The sequence below is a fragment of the Arvicanthis niloticus genome, chromosome 14 (genome assembly GCF_011762505.2).
Source record: "Arvicanthis niloticus isolate mArvNil1 chromosome 14, mArvNil1.pat.X, whole genome shotgun sequence".
In the NCBI taxonomy this organism is placed as follows: domain Eukaryota; kingdom Metazoa; phylum Chordata; class Mammalia; order Rodentia; family Muridae; genus Arvicanthis; species Arvicanthis niloticus.
This window is the reverse complement of record NC_047671.1, coordinates 21,579,941-21,599,153: the sequence shown is the minus strand read 5'-3', so window position 1 is coordinate 21,599,153 and position 19,213 is coordinate 21,579,941. Positions and strand designations below refer to the sequence as shown.

The 19,213-nt window shown below is 41.6% G+C and overlaps 1 protein-coding gene across 4 annotated transcripts in view; it reads right to left on the bottom strand.

The window, feature by feature from the left end:
* Spire1 (spire type actin nucleation factor 1) overlaps window positions 1-19,213 on the bottom strand; it is a 130,600-nt gene that overhangs the window by 47,558 nt on the left and 63,829 nt on the right. For all 4 annotated transcript variants that reach the window (XM_034518062.2, XM_034518059.2, XM_034518060.2 and 1 more), the window contains exon 4: window positions 16,326-16,451. In XM_034518062.2, the coding sequence (XP_034373953.1) occupies window positions 16,326-16,451 (126 nt within the window). The remainder of the gene's footprint in view (window positions 1-16,325; window positions 16,452-19,213) is intronic.

The window sequence follows — 19,213 nt, the reverse complement described above, 5'->3', positions numbered from 1 at the left end:
CTTTTAGATTCTAGCCAGGTGATGGTGGCAGCGCACAACTTTGGTCCCAGTACTTGGGAGGCAGAAGCAGGCGGATCTCTGAGTTTGAGGCCAGTTAGGTCTACAAAGTGAGTTCCAGGACAGCCAGGGTTAAACAGAGAAACCTTCTCTCCAAAAAACCAACTAACCAACCAATCAACCAACCAACCAACCAACCAACCAAAATAACAAAAAACAAAAAAAGAACTCTCAGATTTTAATACAAGAGTGGTTCTATGCAGAGATTTAGTAGACACAGAGGTGGTATGCATGAGCCAGCTGAGGGCATGCAAGGACCTGATTATGAAGCCACATTTTACCACCAAAAATTTTCGCAGATTTGTTTCACCAGCTAATACCTCTTTCTAATATTTTCATGAAATTAAAATCTTGACTCAGAACAAATCAACAAATTTGTTGAGAGTCTGTAAATATTACAATTGTACAAATTTGATCAAATATGTGACTTGAAACTTCTGGCTGTCTAGTTAACAAAAAAAAAAAAAAAAGAAATTGAATTATTAGAAATAAACTACAAACTGGTCTTATTTCAGAGATGAGCTTCTGTCCTCTAGTCTATTTTAACTTCTGAGTGAGTTTTCTTTCTTGCATAAATGTAATGACAGATGCCAGCCTATGCTTGGAAGGCAGTGAGAAGACTCTTAATTGGGAGTACACACATGCCAATTAACTCTTCCCATTTCTGCTGAAACCGTTCTCAGCTACCAATTAGAAGATCTCTATGCCAACATATTTGGTTATTGGCATCTTCAAAACAAATAAAATGTACTTTGTAAATCACACATACACCAAATGCTGAAGAGTCCAATTCATTTCAGTAGGTTCAATGTCAACTCCTATGTAAGTGCCCCCTTTGATTAAGTCTCTCTTAAGGTTAAAGATCACTGTTTTCTCATTGTGGTGACTATTTTCATCCATGTGTCATTTCCTCTATGCATGGGTACTTGGAAGAGCTCCTTCATCATCTGTCATGCAATGTTTTCTTGAGACACACTTTTACAGCAGGATAGTAGTGGCAAGAGGAAGGACACTCTGGGCAGAGATTATTTAAATCTTGTTGGTTCTCTCAGCACTCTCATGCACACCAACGTTTACAAAAAAAGAAAACCATACAAAGCAACAAGGATCCTGAAGGTTACAAATGATGAATGATCTAATTAAAATGAACAAGCGGCTACCATTCACATAAGACATCTGGTGGTGACTCTGTCTGCCAGAAAGTGTGTTCACCATTTGGAGGGATATAAATCCACGTTAGGACCGGGAATAAATTTCTAGCCAACTTAACCGCCACAGTGTATAGCTAGAAGTGTTGGGAACGGACCTGAGGGAGGGATAGGCAAGGAGAGGGAGAAAGCTGATGACAATGCACTTCTGTATATGAGACAGATGTCTGTGGCTTTATTTCTCTGAATCTATTCAAGCTGAAATCAGATCACTAACAAGCATCTCAGTTTGAGCTAACATGTAGTCTGCACTATGACACAGCTGAGTTTGGCTATTTGCTTGACAAAAGATAGTAAGACCAGAAACATTTACATTTGATTTTCTGAAAAGTCAACTTTCAAATTTTAAAATGTAATTACAGTATTTATGAGCCAGACAAAAGCCATTTCATAACCGTTGAGCCAATTTTAAATATGCTTTCTAAAGCATTTCACATATGCATATAAAAGTTCTATTTTAAGAAAGATATAGTCGCTTCCGGTCTGGGCCCAAGCACTGAGCAGATGTTGGGCGGCAGCTCTGCCCCCAATCTCTAAGAACCCAGAGGAAGCAGGGCTCCCAGGAGCTCTAACCCGGGCAGTATCCTGTCTGCCCCTGAACAATGAGCAGATTTTGAGCCCCAGCTCTTACCCCAGTAGTAAAACCCACCCCACACAGTTCTGATACAACTAAGATAATAGGAAAGACAGGCTCCACTCAGAGACAGGGCAGGTAGCACTAAGGAGATCCAGATGGCAAAAGGCAAGCACAAGAACATAAGTATCAGCAACCCAGGGTATTTGGCATCAGTAGAACCTAGTTCTCCCACACAAGAAAGTCCTGAATTTCCTGTTTTACTAAGAAAGCAAGATTCAGATTTAAAATCCCTTCTAATGATGATAGAGGACTTTAAGAAGGACATAAATAACACTCTCAAAGAATCCGAGGAGAAAACAGGTAAACAGGTAGAAGCCCTTAAAGTGGAAACACAAAAATCCCTTAAAGAATTACAAGAGAACACAACCAAAAAGGTGAAGGAATTGAACAAAGCCATCCAGGACATAAAAATGGAAGTAGAAACAGTCAAGGAATCACAAAGGGAGACTACCCTGGAGATAGAAAACCTAGGAAAGAAATCAGGAGTCACAGACACAAGCATCACCAACAGAATATAAGAAATAGAAGAGAAAATCTCAGGTGCAGAAGATACCATAGAAAATATTGACACAAGTGTCAAAGAAAACGCAAAATGCAAAAAGTTCTTAACACAAAATATCCAGGAAATCCAGGACACAATGAGGAGACCAAACCTAAGGATAATAGGTATAGATGAGAGTGAGGATTCCCAACTTAAAGGGCCAATAAATATGTTCAACAAAATTATAGAAGAAAACTTCCCTAATCTAAAGAACGAGATGCCCATATACATACAAGAAGCCTATAGAACGCCAAATAGACTAGACCAGAAAAGAAATACCTCCCATCACATAATAATCAAAACACCAAGTGCACAAAACAAAGAATATTAAATGCAGTAAGAAAAAAAGGCCAAGTAACATATAAAGGCAGACCTAAGAGAATTACACCAGACTTCTCACCAGATACTATAAAAGCTAGAAGATGCTGGACGGATGTCATACAGACCCTGAGAGAACACAAATGCCAGCCCTATACCCAGCAAAACTCTCAATTATCATAGATGTAGAAACCAAGATATTCCACGACAAAACCAAATGTACACAATATCTTTCTACAAATCCAGCATTACAAAGGATAATAGCAGGAAAGCTCCAATACAAGGAGGGAAATTATACCCTAGAAAGAGCAAGAAAGTAATCCTCTTCCAACAAATCCAAAAGAAAATAGCCACACAAAGATAATTTCACCTCTAATAATGAAAATAACAGGAGACAACAATCACTGTTCCTTAATATCTCTTAACATCAATGGACTCAATTCCCCAACTAAAAGACATAGGCTAATGGACTGGATACATAAATAGGACCCAGCATTTTGCTGCACACAGGAAACCCACCTCAGTGACAAAAACAGCCTCTACCTTAGAGTAAAAGGCTGGAAAACAATTTTTCAAGCAAATGGTCCTAAGAAACAAGCTGGAGTAGCCATTCTAAAATCTCCAGCCTGAGAACACAAAGGGAGGGACTCATGGCTCCACCTGTATAGGTAGTTGAGGGTGGTATTGCCAGGCATCAGTGGAAGTGGACAGCCTAGGTACCTGAAAGTTTGGATTCCCTAGTGTTGGGGAATTGCCAAGAGCAGGGAAGCGGGAATGAGAGGTTGGTGGGAGCACACCCTCATAGCAATTGGAGGAGGGGGGATGGGATAAGGGGTTAGGTATCAGTGGAAGCGGAGGGCCTTGGTGCCTGAAAGTTTGGATTCCCTAATGTTGGGAAATTTGAGAGCAGGAAGGTGAAAATGGGAGGATGGTAGGAGCACACCCTCATAGAAACTCCCAGAATTATATGGATTAGACATGACAGAGGCAGGCTGCCAGAAGACTAGATTCCTGAATTCAAACAAAAAATTATCTTGATACTAAAATTTGTTTTGAGAATTGTATATTGCAGAATACATAGCCTTGGTGTATCTACTCATCAAGCAAGCTAAGCAGACCTGCTCGAACCTCTGATGTTCTGGAATTCCAGCTGGATGCAGTGAAGACACAGTGTCAGAGGCTTATCAATTTACTCTCCCCCCTGCCCCTCTTCTAATATCTCAACGCCCATAATTAGCTTGAAGAAGTTAATGAAGAGTCAGTGCCCCTATTCCCTGGGCTTGGGGACTGAGGTAGTTAATATTGGGCTGATCAGTGGTCTTTGTCTAAAGAAAAAATAGAAGCCGCTTCATTGTTTGTGCAGGAGCAATTAGAGGCAGGGCATATAGTAGAATCTCAGTCACCTTGGAACACTCCAATATTCGTTATCAAGAAAAAATCTGGAAAATGGTGATTGTTGCAAGATCTAAGAAAGGTTAATGAAACCATGGTACCTATGGGAGCTCTACAATTTGGGCTCCCATCTCCAGTAGCCATTCCTAAAGGATATTATAAAATAATAGTAGATTTGAAAGATTGTTTTTTCACTATTCCCTTGCATCCTCGGGATTGCAAGAGATTTGCTTTCAGTGTTCCTTCTGTTAATTTTAAAGAGCCAATGAAAAGGTATCAATGGGTAGTTCTTCCTCAGGGCATGGCTAGTAGCCCTATATTATGTCAAAAATTTGTGGCACAAGCCATTGAGCCTGTAAGATGGCAATGACCAATGATGTACATCAGCCATTACACAGATGACATTCTTTTAGGAGGGAAAGATCCTCAGGACTTGCTTTTATGCTATAGAGATTTACAGCAAGCATTAGCTGATAAAGGATTACAAATAGCTCCTGAAAAGGTACAGACTCAGGAGCCTTATAATTATTTAGGCTTTAGGCTTACAGATCAAGCCATTTGTCCCCAGAAGATAATCATCCGCAGGGACTGTCTAAAAACTCTAAATGATTTTCAAAAGCTGTTAGGTGATATCAATTGGCTTTGTCCCTATTTTAAAGCTTACAACAGGGGAATTGAAACCTTTATTTGATATTCTCAAGGGGAGTGCTGATCCTACCTCTCCCCCCCCCCCATCCTTAAACCTAGAAGGATTGTTGGCCTTACAACAAGTAAAAAGAGCCACTGAGGAACAATTTGTTACTTATATAGATTATTCCTCACTTTTACATTTGTTAATTTTTAATACAACTTATACACCCACAGGATTGTTGTGGCAAAAGGCTCCCCTCATGTGGATACATTCAAAGATATCCCCTAAACATAACATCCTACCATATTATGAGGCGGTAGCCCATATGATTGTATTTGGAAGAAAACGGGCATTGACTTATTTTGGCAAAGAGCCAGACATCATTATTCCGCCTTTTAATGCAGATCAAAATACTTGGTTAAAGCAACATAGTACAGATTGGTTGCTTGCTCAAATAGGATTTAATGGCATTATAGACAATTGTTATCCTCCAGATAAATTGATACAGTTTTTAAATGTACATGATGTGATATTTCGTAACATGACTTCTTTGCAGCCTCTACATAATGCTCTTTTAATATTTACTGATGGATCCTCTAAAGGACGAGCACGGCATCTTTTAAATAATCAACAGGTAGTCATAGAGACGCCTGAACTCTCTGCTCAACTAGCAGAACTGACAGCAGTTCTAAATGTTTTTCAGTCGGTAAGTGATGCTTTTAACCTCTTTACTGATAGCCTGTATGTGGCTCAGTCTGTCCCCTTGTTAGAAACTTGTGGTGTATTGCGGTTCAATACTCCAGCCAGATCCTTGTTTTCACAACTACAAAACCTCATTCTTACCAGAAAAAAAATCCCTTTTATATTGGCCATATAAGAGCGCATTCTGGTTTTCCTGGACCTTTAGCTGCAAGCAATGATTATATTGACAGGGCTTTAATAGGAAAAGCCTTAATTTTGGATCCTGTTGCTCTGGCTAAGTGAGATCATGAAAAGTTTCATCTCTCTAGTCACACTTTAAGGCTCCGACATAAGATCACTAAGGAGCAAGCTAGAAAGATTGTAAAACAGTGTCCTAACTGTCTTACTTTATCTCCAGCTCCCCATTTAGGCGTTAATCCAAGAGGTCTTAAGCCCAATCATACTTGGCAAATGGATGTAACCCATTATGCAGAATTTGGAAAATTGAAATATATACATGTCTATATTGACACTTGCTTAGGATTCCTTTTTGCTTCTCTACATACAGGAGAAGCCTCTAGAAATGTAATTGATCATTGTTTACAAGCCTTTAATTCTATGGGATTACCTAAAGTTCTCAAAACAGACAATGAGCCAGCTTATACTGATAACAACTTTACATCCTTTTGCAAAGAATTTGGTATTGAACATAAAACTAGAATTCCTTATAACCCAATTGTTGAATGTGCACATCGCACTCTAAAAAACTGGCTTATTAAAACTAAAGTGGGGGAATTATACCCTCCAAGGTCACCAAAAGCACATCTTGCTTTTGTGTTGTCTTAAATTTTCTGCAAACTGATGTTAAAGGTCAGTCTGCAACAGATCGCCACTGGCATTCAGTCACTTCCAGTTCATTTGCCAGGGTCAAATGGAGAGACCCCCCTAACTAATTCTTGGAATGGTCCTGACCCTGTTTTAATTTGGGGTCGTGGCTTGGTCTGTATTTTTTCAGAAAAAGAAAATGGAGCCCAATGGCTGCCTGAAAGATTGGTCAGTCAAGTGGACACAGATCTTGAGCCTAATAATTATGATTCCGATGATGAAGAATCTGATAACAAAATCTAGTCAGACACATTATCATATGTTAGCTATGGAGGACCACGAGACTCTAGATGATGTTGTTACTCTATCCAGGGTGTTCCCAAGCCTCATCTCCACCCAACCTAGAAGAGGGGACTTCCGCCCCTAGACCAAGCAGAGAGGGGCCACCCAGAACCCCCTCTGTCTGGCGATCTGAATTCTTGCTAAGGCTGCAAGGCTAAGCACTGCAAGGGAATATAAATAAAAGTTAAAAATATGTTTCTGGTTTCCCTGAGGGACAAGCCTGACTGCATAGGGGTTGATGTCAAAAGTATCCCCTCTCCAGGAAAAAGACATCGGGAGGGGTATGGCCCTCATGCCTCACTGGACAACGACAGGAGGACTGGAGCCATTACAAGGTCCCCTTTAATTACTAGAAGTCAGGCCTTTATCCCCGCCTTGGCAAGATTAGAATCGCCATGGTCCTTCTATACTTGGAGAAGGGAGGAGATGTCAGGGACAGCCCTGCTTATACACTGAAGGCCTAAAATCAGCAATAGGCCTGACTTATTTGTCTGCTAATGCAAAGTCTTGGGTCTCTATGGAAAAACACTGAAACAGAGGGCTATAAACTATTGTAAACAGACAGCTTTTGTTGATATCTACCAGCCTGAGTAGTCATAGACCTTGTATCTGATCCCTGTCAACCAGCAGTTGGATTAGATACTGGAACATTTCCACTTTCAACATTATTTCCTACATGGCTTGGATAATCATGTTGCTGTTAACTTTTGAACCTTGTGTCTCAAGCAGATAGGTTGCCTTCACACAAGATCTCTCTCAGCAAGCCCGGCCACTCTGTACCCCAGATGGGATGAAATCGTGTACCCCATCCAGCTGCTGGCACTGCTCATTTTTATAAACTAAAAAAGGGGAACTGTGCCCTTCCCCCCCCCCCAGCCTTGAGCAAGCCTGAGAGACCTTGTTTACCACAACAGACCAAGTGACAGGATCTAGGTGGAGTTACCCACCTTGGCTGCACAGAACACAGAAGCAGAACTGCCCCTGGGCTTGCCTTGAGACATCTCTGGCCGTGACCTAGAACAGATTATGGATCATCCCACCCATCTGAAACCAGGAGGGGTTGTGGGTTGGACCTTCCCCTTTAAATTGAGAGATGAACATTAAAGCTTTGAGCCTTGATCAGAGAACTTTGTCTTGGCTTCATCTCTTCTTGCCCTCCATCCCCTTTCATTCCCAGCCCCTTTTCAGGTGAACCCAGTTGACTTGTGGCCACGGGTGGCTACAGTACATGTGTAGCAAGCCCTTCCTGACCAAACCATCTTCTCAACACTAAACAATCCCATTTTTTTTTTTAAACAGTAGAAGCTATTAGTATTGACCCAGAAGAAAAGTATTTCCTTCTCTAGGAAAACTTTAGAAAAAATTTGAGATATGAAAGACCAAGAAAGCCTATAACAGATCAGAAGTCGAAGGTGAACAATTTAACACTGTTCTTTTTAATAACAAAACTATTATATCCTTATTTACATATCTGAATTTGTAAAGTTAAAATCAATCAATATTTGAAAAATACATGTCCTTGGGGTAAGGAGATGGACCAGTAAAACATTTGTTGCACAAGCATGAAGATCTGAGTTCAACTCTCTAGAACTCACAATAAAAGTTGGGCACAGTAGTGTGTGTATATGCCCATAATCTCAGTACTTAGGAGGCCAGACATAGGTGGGTGCTGGGGCTTACAGACCAGCAGCCTAGCTCCAGGTTCATGGAAAGATAGGAGGATACCTGACATCTCCTAAGCAAGAAGAGAGACAGCTGAACAAGTTATAAAAGGGGAGGAGGAGGAAGACATAGAAGCTATAGTTCCAGGCTCCTTTCATGAGATCTGTGAGATTAAAAATTATGGATTGGGCCAAAGAGATGGCTCAGCACTTGCAGTTCTTGCAGACGACCTGCATTTGGTTCCGAATGCCTAGAATGTAGCACACAACTGTATGTACCACTAGCTCCAGGGAATCTAATGCCTTTTTTTGTGTTCTGCAAGCACTGTCTACACATGGTCGCTTACAAACATGTAGGCACAATAAAAATAAATTGTTAAATACAAAAGAATTATGGGTCAAAGTCTGACAATCATAAATCTAAATTCTAGCTTTTTATCTAATTTACTGTGTAATCATTATCCCTTTAAAAAAGAATCATTTTATTTTTAACTATATACATGTGTAGATATGTGTACATGGGTATGTTTGTCACAGAGGCTAGCAGTTTAAGATCCACCTGGTGTTAGAGTTACAGGTAATTGTGAGCAATGAGATGTGAGTGGTGGAAGCCAAACTCAGGCCCTCTGAAAGAGGGACCTGTTCTCTTAGCTGCTCAGGTGTTTCTCCAGCCCTAGGATAGACCTTCAGGAGAGAATATGGAGGAATAAAGGAAGCATTAACTTTCTCCTTTCCTCGGTCCTATAGAAAGCATGCCTTCCCTGTTTTCTCTCGATTGGCCCCTCTTGATCTATCTAGGCCTTGGTTAGCACTGGCCTAGAAGCACCAATCACAAAAGGCTGGAGCTTGCCTCCTCCCTCACCCATCTAGCCAAAGTTCCCCAACGAGCACAGGCTCATCAAGATTTCTATTTTTAAAATAAGGCAGTTTCATTTCTGGAAAACTGAATAAGACTAATAGTATTCTGTTTCTTTGTCTGTGTGTGTTCTTGTAGGTTCACATGTGTGCATATGTGATGCAGGGCAGAGATCAAACCAGGCAGAGGTTCTTTGGGAGTCACCCACTTGGTTTTATTGAGACAGGTCTTGCTTACTGAGTAGGTCCCAGGGATCCATCTGGAATTACAAACTCATGAGCCAAGGCCTCCAGGGTTAAACATGGGCTACAAGGATTAATCCCAGGCATCAGCACTTTACTGGCTGGCCTATCTCCACAGTCCTCTAACTGTATTTTGCAAGTACTTTATTTTCAGTCTAGTCATAAGGAACACCAGAGAGAAGACCATCCCTAGGATGCAAGCTCATCCCTCTTTGCCATGTGTTTTGCTCAGAAGGAAGTGATCCGCATGTGTTCAGAGGCTTACTACCTGACTAAGCACAGAGGTATGATCCACATAAATGAAACAAATTCATTGAAAGGTCTGAATCCCAACATACAGAGGCCAAAGAAAGCATTCATACTATAAACAGTCACAAAAGGAGCGCATCTAAGGCCCACCCCATTTCAGATGCCTGACTTCCCTGTGGAACTCCCGTATGTATGAGATGCTCTCCTAACAGTGGTCCTCAGTCTGAAGGGACTTATCTTCCTGCCATCTCCCAGCCTGCCCCTCTCTCCTAGCCTCACTCCTGCTGCTGCCATTCACCACTCTGCTCAGCAGCATCTGGTTTCGGGCCAAATTCAGTTCTGGAAAGCAGTCCAACCCCTCTGTCACCTCACACCAGCAACTCCTAGACTAACACTCCTGCTGAGAGAGCTGTGAGGATGGACCAAATTCATCTTGTTCACCTTCATGCAGAGGAAATGACAATCGCAGTTAATGCATGGCCTTCTGTGATGACTAAATGAATTAACATGCACAAATTCCTTAGGACGATATGTAGCACAGAATTCATAAGGAATAAATGATTAAATGTAGCACCTGTACATAGTAAATGGGAATGTAATCATGTACCCACATTCCTGGTTCTCCTAGAGTCTAGTGCCTCCTTCCTTCCCAGCATGCCTACCTAGAAACAGTTACTGTCGAACTTTCACCATGATTCCAAGTCCTCATTGCTTTTCATATTGGGGCTGATAGAAACCTCCTTCATGTTCTGGTCTCTTACCTCAAGCATTTTCATTTTATTGATTGATTGATTGAGTGTGTGTGTGTGTGTGTGTGCGCGCGCGGGGTCTGATGTTGGATGTCTTCTATCACTTTCTACCTTATTGTTTGAGACAGGGTCACTTTTTAAAAAAAAATTTTTTTTAAAGTATTATTTAGTTAATGTAAATGAGTACATTGTGGATGTCTTCAGACACACCAGAAGAGGGCATCAGATCCCATTACAGATGGGAATTGAACTCAGGACCTTTGGAAGAGCAGTCAGTGCTTTGAACTGCTGAGCCAACTCTCCAGCCCCCGAGACAGGGTTCCTAGAATTTGCTGTTGCAGATATAAAGGCTGCTGAGTCATGGTGATGAAAGGCCAGCCTGGTCTACAGAACAGTCAGGACTACATATTGAGGGTTAGAAGCACTTTTCCTATCTACGCAGAGAGATGGAAAGCAAAGGGCAAAGGGAATTTTACTAGGATAAAAGTAGGAAGATCAAGAACTACCCAGGCTACAAGAACAGGTCACCAAGTGATAAACATTGTCTAAACTGCGAGTTTTTGCATGGAGAGGCTTTGAACTTTTCTTCTGTAAGTACACAACTGTCCTACAGTAACCAAAACAAAACAACAACAAAAAAACCTAATATAAATCAAGTAGGGCTCCACATTAGTGCCTGGGCCAGCCTCAAACTTTGGACAGCGGAGGAACAGGAAGGAGGCTGTGGAGCTGCAGTACCGGTGTCAGTGAGCATGTGCAGTTCCTGCTGCTGCGTTCTGATTCCTCCTTATTCAGCTCCTGACACCTAAGGCTGATGCTGTCCAAAATGTCATGTTAGTTTACAAAACAAACAAACTGTATCAATGACAGATGTCCTATTCTCACCATACCTGTAGGAAGCAGCCAGGGAAACATACCTAAAGAGATCATACCTGGGATATCACCTCGGCTTTCAACTTTGCAACTGCTCTGACAATCTTTGCTTTAAAAAAATATCATCTGTCTCAAAAATGCCCAAGGGGAAAGAAAATTTTGTCCTTTTAAATATATTTAATCACTTAGAAAACAGAAAGTAAGATAATAAAAATTATTTTACAGAACTTACAAAGATTTCTGTAGTTTCTCTGGTGCTAAGGACCCATTAAACTATACCCCCTTTCTAATTTTTATTTTCTAATTTTGAGATAAGGTCTTGCCAAATTGCCTAGGCTGACCTTGAACTCACTCTATATCACAAATGGGCCTTGAATTTGCAGTTTTCCTGCTTTACTTTCCCAACCAATAAAGTAAATAATAATTTATAATATTCAATTATCAGCCCTGTCTATTATTTAACTATTACTGTGGGGTTTTGTTGCTGTTTTGTTTTTGTTTTTCAGGAAATAAACATCTTCTAGTCATTTACTATTAGACTATTTTACTATTGTAAAAGAAAGCTGTAGGAGGAGCTAAGGTCGGAGGAGTAAGAAGAAGAGAAGGAGGAAGAGGAGGAAGAGCTAGAGAGAGCAGAGAGGTAGAGGATGAAGAGCCATGCAGGTATGGAGAGCAGTCCTGGGTAACAACTTATATTTAGGTTAGCTAATTGGGAAACACCTCTATTTGTATGGGCATATTGTCATTGAACACTACCAAATAATTGTTATTAAGCTAAAGTTATATTTCTTAAATGGTACAAAATTCACTTGATTTCAAATTCAAGGGTTTCATTGGTATATTTTCTTCTATTAAGTCAAAATTGGTAAGTACAAGGCTTAGACCCAGTCCTTTAACTTTTCTAACTGATCTGAGACGGTTAGCCTATGAGTTAAAGGCCTATAGCATATTCATGGCTGAGTTTATTGTTAGGGTGTTTTCTATATTTTAATTAGAAATAGCTGAGAGGAGTTAACAGACAACAGTCCAGACTATCTTACTACTGTAAAAGAAAGCTGTAGGAGGAGCTAAGGTGGGAGGAATAAGGAGAAGAGGAGAAGGAAGAGGAAGAGCTAGAAAGAGCAGAGAGGTAGGAGGATGAAGAGCCAGCCAGGCAGGTATGGAGAGCAGTCCTGGGTAACAACTTATGTTTAGGTTAGCTAATTGGGAAACACCTCTAATTGTATGGGCATATTGTTATTGAGCATTACCAAACATATAAAGACTTTGATTAATATTTTAGCTTTAGAGTCTCATTTCCCACCAGGCCTGTGTGAATGGTGGGATGGTCTGGGCACAACCCAGCCTTGTAGAGATAGCGTGGAAGATTGGCAGAGCCATCTCCCATGGTGGCATCTTGTGGGTGGCAGGGCTGGTGTTTTGGGCTGGCCGTTTCTAGCTGTGGTGCGCACGTGGCCTCTGGCTGCAGAACATGGCGGCAGAGCTAGGCAGAGCTAGGCAGAGCTAGGCAGAGCTAAGTAGGCTTAGATAGTTGGCCCAAGAAAATGACAATTTAAATAATTTCAGCAACAGAAAGCATTTTTAGTGTCAAACTAGTGTCCATATTGGGTGGTATAGTTAACTCATCAATTTAAAAGTTAAATCTATGGTTTCTATGAAGATCTGCAGCATTCTAAAATTTAATCAGCACATTTATAACTATAACACTGAATTGCTTGTTTGTAAAAACCTGTCTCAAATTTAAAATGTAACATAAGTTGAGACAGGATATAATAATCAAAAACTTTACAAGGCATTCATTTGAAAGTCAGACTTACACAATATGAAAATGTGTAAGAGTTTGGATGTGCACTTAAAATGTCTCTGCATATTTTGCCTCTAAGTTAAAACTGATACGAACTGAGGAATGCTTGTTTAATGGGTACAGCATGATAAAGTCCTACTACTCCATCCTTCTGTATAGGCCTCATGACTCTATGAACCCTTGCAAGTCTAACTGTCCCTTTTCTGACTGAGACAGAGGAAGCAGAAGCTTTCTGCTTGAATGGGGGGTGGGGAACAACAAGGTGAGAACGAGATGGAGAAGCCACTAGCTGGGGAGCTAAGGTGCTGTGACTTCATGTCTTCCAACCTCTGTATCAGCTTTTCATAGTAGTAAGGGAGGGGTGAGGTAGGAGTGTCCCTATTATCTAAGACTGGGACCCTGGAGTCCAAGTCCCCTCCACTCAGCTTACTGAGAGCAGCTCCAGGGACATGGCTGCATCTAGGCAACCAAGAAGCCTGCATAGAAGCCTTGGAAACTAGATAAGAGGAAGAAGCTTGCAGAAGGAATGTTAGCTAGCCTGTCCTGAGAGAGGAAGATCTGTTAGCTTATGAAGACTTCTCTGCTACACTCAAGAGAATCTGAGACCCAGAGATAGGAATGGGTCATCTGGTCAGAAAGGAGCCTGTTTTCTCAGATGTGTTTGGAGGGTTCTCTCTTGCCATGATCATTTCTGAAATCACCGGTGCACACCCTTTATTCTCTCCTCCCACTGGCCTGGAAACTAGAGGAACCTCAGGCTGCCTTAAAGCCTCTTGCCTCTACTCTAAGCCCTCTGAGACCTGTGAGGGGTTGAGCCACCCTCTGAGACCTGTGAAGGCTGGAGGGTTGTAGTCTGGTTTATATCCAGCAGGATCATTCCAGTTTCCACTCAGTTGCCCACTGAAGTGGGGATACTACGGCTATTATCCAGGAAAGAAATGCTGGAGGCCTGAAACAGTAGGCCATAGCAGGAAGGAACCATCCTCAGACACCAGAATAAAAACAGACAGTAATAGACTATCATTCAGCAACAGGAAAGGAACTTTTAAAAATTAATATTTAGACAGGCATGGAAAGGAGGCAGAGGCAGGAGGGTCTTAGTGATCTCAAGGTTAGCCTAGCCTACAAGAGCAAGTTCCAGGCCAGCTAGGGCTACACATTGAGACTAACAACAACAAACAATTTAACAATTAATTATTACAAAGCAATGGATTTCATTATGACATTTTAAAACGAGCCACCAGTCTTGCTTTGTACCTTTGACTGGTCTAGTATTAGCAATGTAGGCCAGGCTGGCTTTGAACCTGCAACAACTTCCTTGTCTCAGCAGTCCCAGTGCTGGAATTATAGCCACCATGCTTGGCTTCCATTTATTTCCTTGGTTTTTGTTTTTTTTTTTTTTTTTTTTTTTTTTCCGCTTTCCCTTCTAAATTCTATATATGAAAAAGAGTATATATTCTTGTCTCTATGATTCTGAATTGTTTTATATATATATAATAAGCTCCTCATTACATCTTTCCCCTGCCAATAACATAATTTATTTCTTCTTTTTGAAATGTATGTATGAGCCCACATGTGGAGGTCAGAGGACCACTCAGCTGTCACCTTCAGGAATGATGTCCTCTTTTTGAGAAAGCAAAGTTTAATCAAGAGTGAAAAGAAGTTTTTCAAACTGGTGGAGTACAGTGCTAACAGTGCTCACTGCTCTTTAATTCACCAGTGTCTGCTGAGAATGTTAGTGCTGGAAAGACTTTAAAACTCCTTTAATTTACTGTACAAGCCTGAAAAAAATGTTCTGGGAAGGGTTAGGTCAGGACAACCTTAATTGTCTACTCTCTGATATTCTAGTAAGGACAGGCTTGAGATGTTCACCTGGGGACTTTCTTTTGCATCGAGTACTGCCTGTTTCTAATGGTCTTCAATAGCTCAGTCCACCCCTTTCGAAGTCTTCTGATGACCTTCTTCTTGATTCCAGTTTATCAACATGTATTTAAAAAGCACAGGTTTCCCTGGCCTGTCATTAGCACTGCTATGAACAATACCCAGATACAGCAGAAGGAAGCTTAACTGTCACCAGTACCCACACAACTGAGTTCACAGAGGTGTGACTTAGTGGGATGTATTACCTACTTTTTACTAGGACTACCTATGCTGCATTTGGCAACAGGTCAGTTTCTCTCTTTTTGCTCACGTATCCCACTGGTGTCTCTTCCTAAACATTTTAGCCTAATGCTTTATGCTCTGCACTCCAGTCATACAGGAAATGAGCTCTCACTGGGGGATCCTGCACCAAGTCTTCTGTAAGGTCTCAGAGAATCTTCATAACCATCTGTGCAATAAACAACAGGACTCTCCAAAATAAACTGGAACAGTTCTCTTTGAATGTAACACTTTTTGTTTTGGTTTCCTTTGGTTTGGTTTTTCCTTCGAGACAGGGTTTCTCTGTGTAGCCCTGGCTGTCCTGGAACTCACTCTGTAGACCAGGCTGGCCTCGAACTCAGAAATCCACCTGCCTCTGCCTCCCAAGTGCTGGGATTAAAGGCGTGTGCCACCACTGCCTGTAACACTTTAAACTTTAGACATTAACAAATGGTAACTAAACAAAATAGCTGAATCCTTCAAATTACCTGGCAAGTATCCTTCACTAAGTCTTTAACGGAGTCTACTGGAACAGTTACACAATGAGAAGAGAGTGTAGCCTTACAGAGACTTTACTCACAATGTCCTGAAGGAGGGGCTAATGCGTCCCAAATGGATGGAAGATGGGGTGAAAAGCCAGTACCATAGGAAACAGACTAAACCGATTCTGGACTCTACTTCATTTAGAAGTAAGCTTTATGAAAGTGTTTGTTTACAAAGTAGATCCACAGTGTTAACACTCAAGTATATGCATGGTAGAACATGCCTGCAGCCCTAAAGTTAGAAAGGCAGCGGTAAGAGGGTCATGAGTAGAAGGCCAGCCTTGGTATATAACAAGACCTTGTCTTTAAAAGAAGAAAACAACAAAGCTCAAGCCAAAAAGCACAGAATGGACAATATTGAAAATTTAGGGTGGTGGCGCACGCCTTTAATCCCAGCACTTGGGAGGCAGAGGCAGGCAGATTTCTGAGTTCGAGGCCAGCCTGGTCTACAGAGTGAGTTCCAGGACAGCCAGGGCTACACAGAGAAACCCTGTCTCGAAAAACAAAAAACAACAACAAAAAAAAGAAAATTCAGGATACCTATTTAAATGTCTATAAATATTAGTATTTGTACCTACCTCCTTTGCACTCTTAATTTTGGTCAGAAATGTATGCAGTTCCATGGTTTCTGCAAACAGTGCTCGACATACTGCCTGATAATGATTTGGTGCCTCCGACTCAGTTGGAAGATGAGCAGCACATATCTATAGAAGAAAGAAAAATGGAATTTGGCTATTACTGGCATTTTAGGTACCACTAAAATATACACACCCAGTCTACCTATAGTTTTTGTTTTAGATGTCCTGTCATCTGAGATTCAGTGTACCAAAGGATCACAGGTACACTCTACGCAATAATGTAGAAAAAATGGTTTAGTAAAAGACACCCAACAGCAAAGATAAGTGACGAGAATTAGCTCCGATTTGAAAATGAGAGCAATTCCATCTTATACATGTCAAATGGCTAAACCCAAAAGCTCAATGAGCACATGCTAGAAAGAATGTGGAACAATGGGAACACTTCTCCATTGCTGGTGGGAGTGCAAGCTTGGACAACAACTTTGGAAATCAATTTGGAGGTTACTCTGAAAATTGGGAATAGTTCTACCTCAAGACCCAACTATACCCCTTTCCACCATCCCACAAAGATACTTGCTCAGCTATGTTCATAGCTTTATTTGTAACAGCCAGAAACTGAAAATAACCTTAGAAGCCCCTCAAATGAAGAATGGATAAAGAAAATGTAGTATATCTACACAATGTAATCAGCTATTAAAAACAAAGACATCATAAATTTGCTGAGCAGTGGTGGCACACGCCTTTAATCTCAGCACTTGGGAGGCAGAGGCAGGCGGATTTCTGAGTTCGAGACCAGCCTGGTCTACAGAGTGAGTTCCAGGACAGCCAGGGCTATACAAAGAAACCCTGTCTCGAAAAAACAAAAACAAAAACAAAAAACAAAAAACAAAACAAAAAAAAATTGCAGGCAAATGGATGGAACTAGAAAAAAAAAATCATCTTGACTGAGGTAACCCAGACCCAGAAAGACACCCATGATTTGTACTCACTGATAAGTGGACATTAGCTATGAAGTACAGGATAACCATGCTACAGTCCACAGATTCAAAGAAACTAAGTAACAAGAAGGGCTCAAGGGAAGATGTGTGAATCTCACGCAGAAGAGAAAATAAAATAAACATCAGAGGTAGATGGAGGGAGGAAACTGGGTGGGAAATGGGGATGAGGAGGGAAGCAGGGATGGGGACCGGATGTGGGGAGGGGCTGGGAAAGAGGATGGAAATTAGGGGGTATCTCTAGGATGAGCCAGGGACCTAGGATGAGAGAGGCTCCCATAAGTCCATGGGGGTAGCCCTAGCTGAGACTTCTAGCAACTGGAGATATGGAGAGTGAAGTGGCTATCTCCTGCAGTCAGACAGGACTTTCAGTGGAGGAGGGTGGGATACCAACCCACCCACAGAATCTTGAACCCAAAATCTGTCCTGCCTACAAGATGCACAGGGATAAAGATGGAGCAGAGATTTAGGGACTGACCAAATAATGACTAGCCCAAGTGAAGTCTCACCTCATAGGAGAGCCACGCCTGACACTATGAATAATACTCTGCTATGCTTGCAGACAGGAACCTAGCATAACTGTCTCCTGAGAGGTTTCATCAGTAGCTGATGGAAACATGTAGAGACCCACAGCCAAATATTAGGCAGAGCTTGGGTAGTCCTGTGGAAGAGTGGGAGACAGGACTGAGTAAGCCTGAGGGGAGAAGGACATCACAAGAAGACCTACAGAGTCAACTAACCTGGGTCCATGGAGGTTCACAGAGACTGAACCACCAACCAAAGAGCATGCAGGGGCTGGACCTAGGCCCCTACACATTTGTAGCAGATGTGCAGCTTGGTCTTCATGTGGGTCTCCTAACAATTGGAGAGAGGGCTGTCTTGGACTCTGTTGACTGCTTCTGAATCCCTTTCACCTAGCTGGATGCTTTGTCAGGCCACAGTGGGAAAGGATAGGCTTAGTCCTACTTAATGCTGGGATGGGTTGGTACCTATGGGGGACTTCCCTTTCTCTGAGAAGGGGCAGTAGTAATGGGGGGATGTGGTGGAATTGGTGGGAAGGGGGGTTGTAATTGGGATGTAAAGTGAATAAAGAAAGAGGAAGAGAAAGAAAGAAAATAATGCACATAATAAAGATTGAGTTCCAGTTTGAAAAAAAAAAATGAGAGGACATGTGTCAAAGTTCTACCTGAAATGGAAAAGGTTGGGGGTGGGGTGGGATTTGCTAAATAGTGCCAAGAACTCAAGTAGCTTAGCAGTACTACGATTCGTTTCAGCTGTCAACTTGATAGAACTGTAACCTGGGAAAAGTTAACCTTAACTGAAGACTTGCCTTGAACAGACTGGCCCCTGGCCATGTCTTAATTGTGGCCATTTTCTTAACTGCTGATTGCCTAGGGTCTATTCCACACCAGGCAGGTGGGTCTGGGTTGTATAAGAAAACTAGCTAAGCAAGCTAGAGGGAGCAAGCTTGTAAGCAACATTCCTCCATAGTTTCTGCCTCAAGTTATTGCCCTGACTTCCCTCAACAATAGACTGGAGCCTGTAAGATGAAACAAACCATTTCCTCTCCAAGTTGCATTTGGTCATGGTATTTATCACAGCAACAAAAAGCAAATTGGACAGCCAGCTACCATTTATCATGCAACATGCTATGTTTGACATGTCACATATACAGCATGATACCATGCATTCTTCAATGTAATCCCAAATCCTTCCCCTGGCTTTTTGTTTTGTTTTTGTTACCACAAGGAGACTCTAAACATACAATCTACTAGGTTCTGAAGCCCACATTTAATTCACTTGTGAGGCCTGGGGAAGTGGGAATGGAGGGTGGTGGGGAGGGCAGAGCTGGTGGTATACTCAGGTACTGCCTGTGTCCTCCTGTCCTGAGAT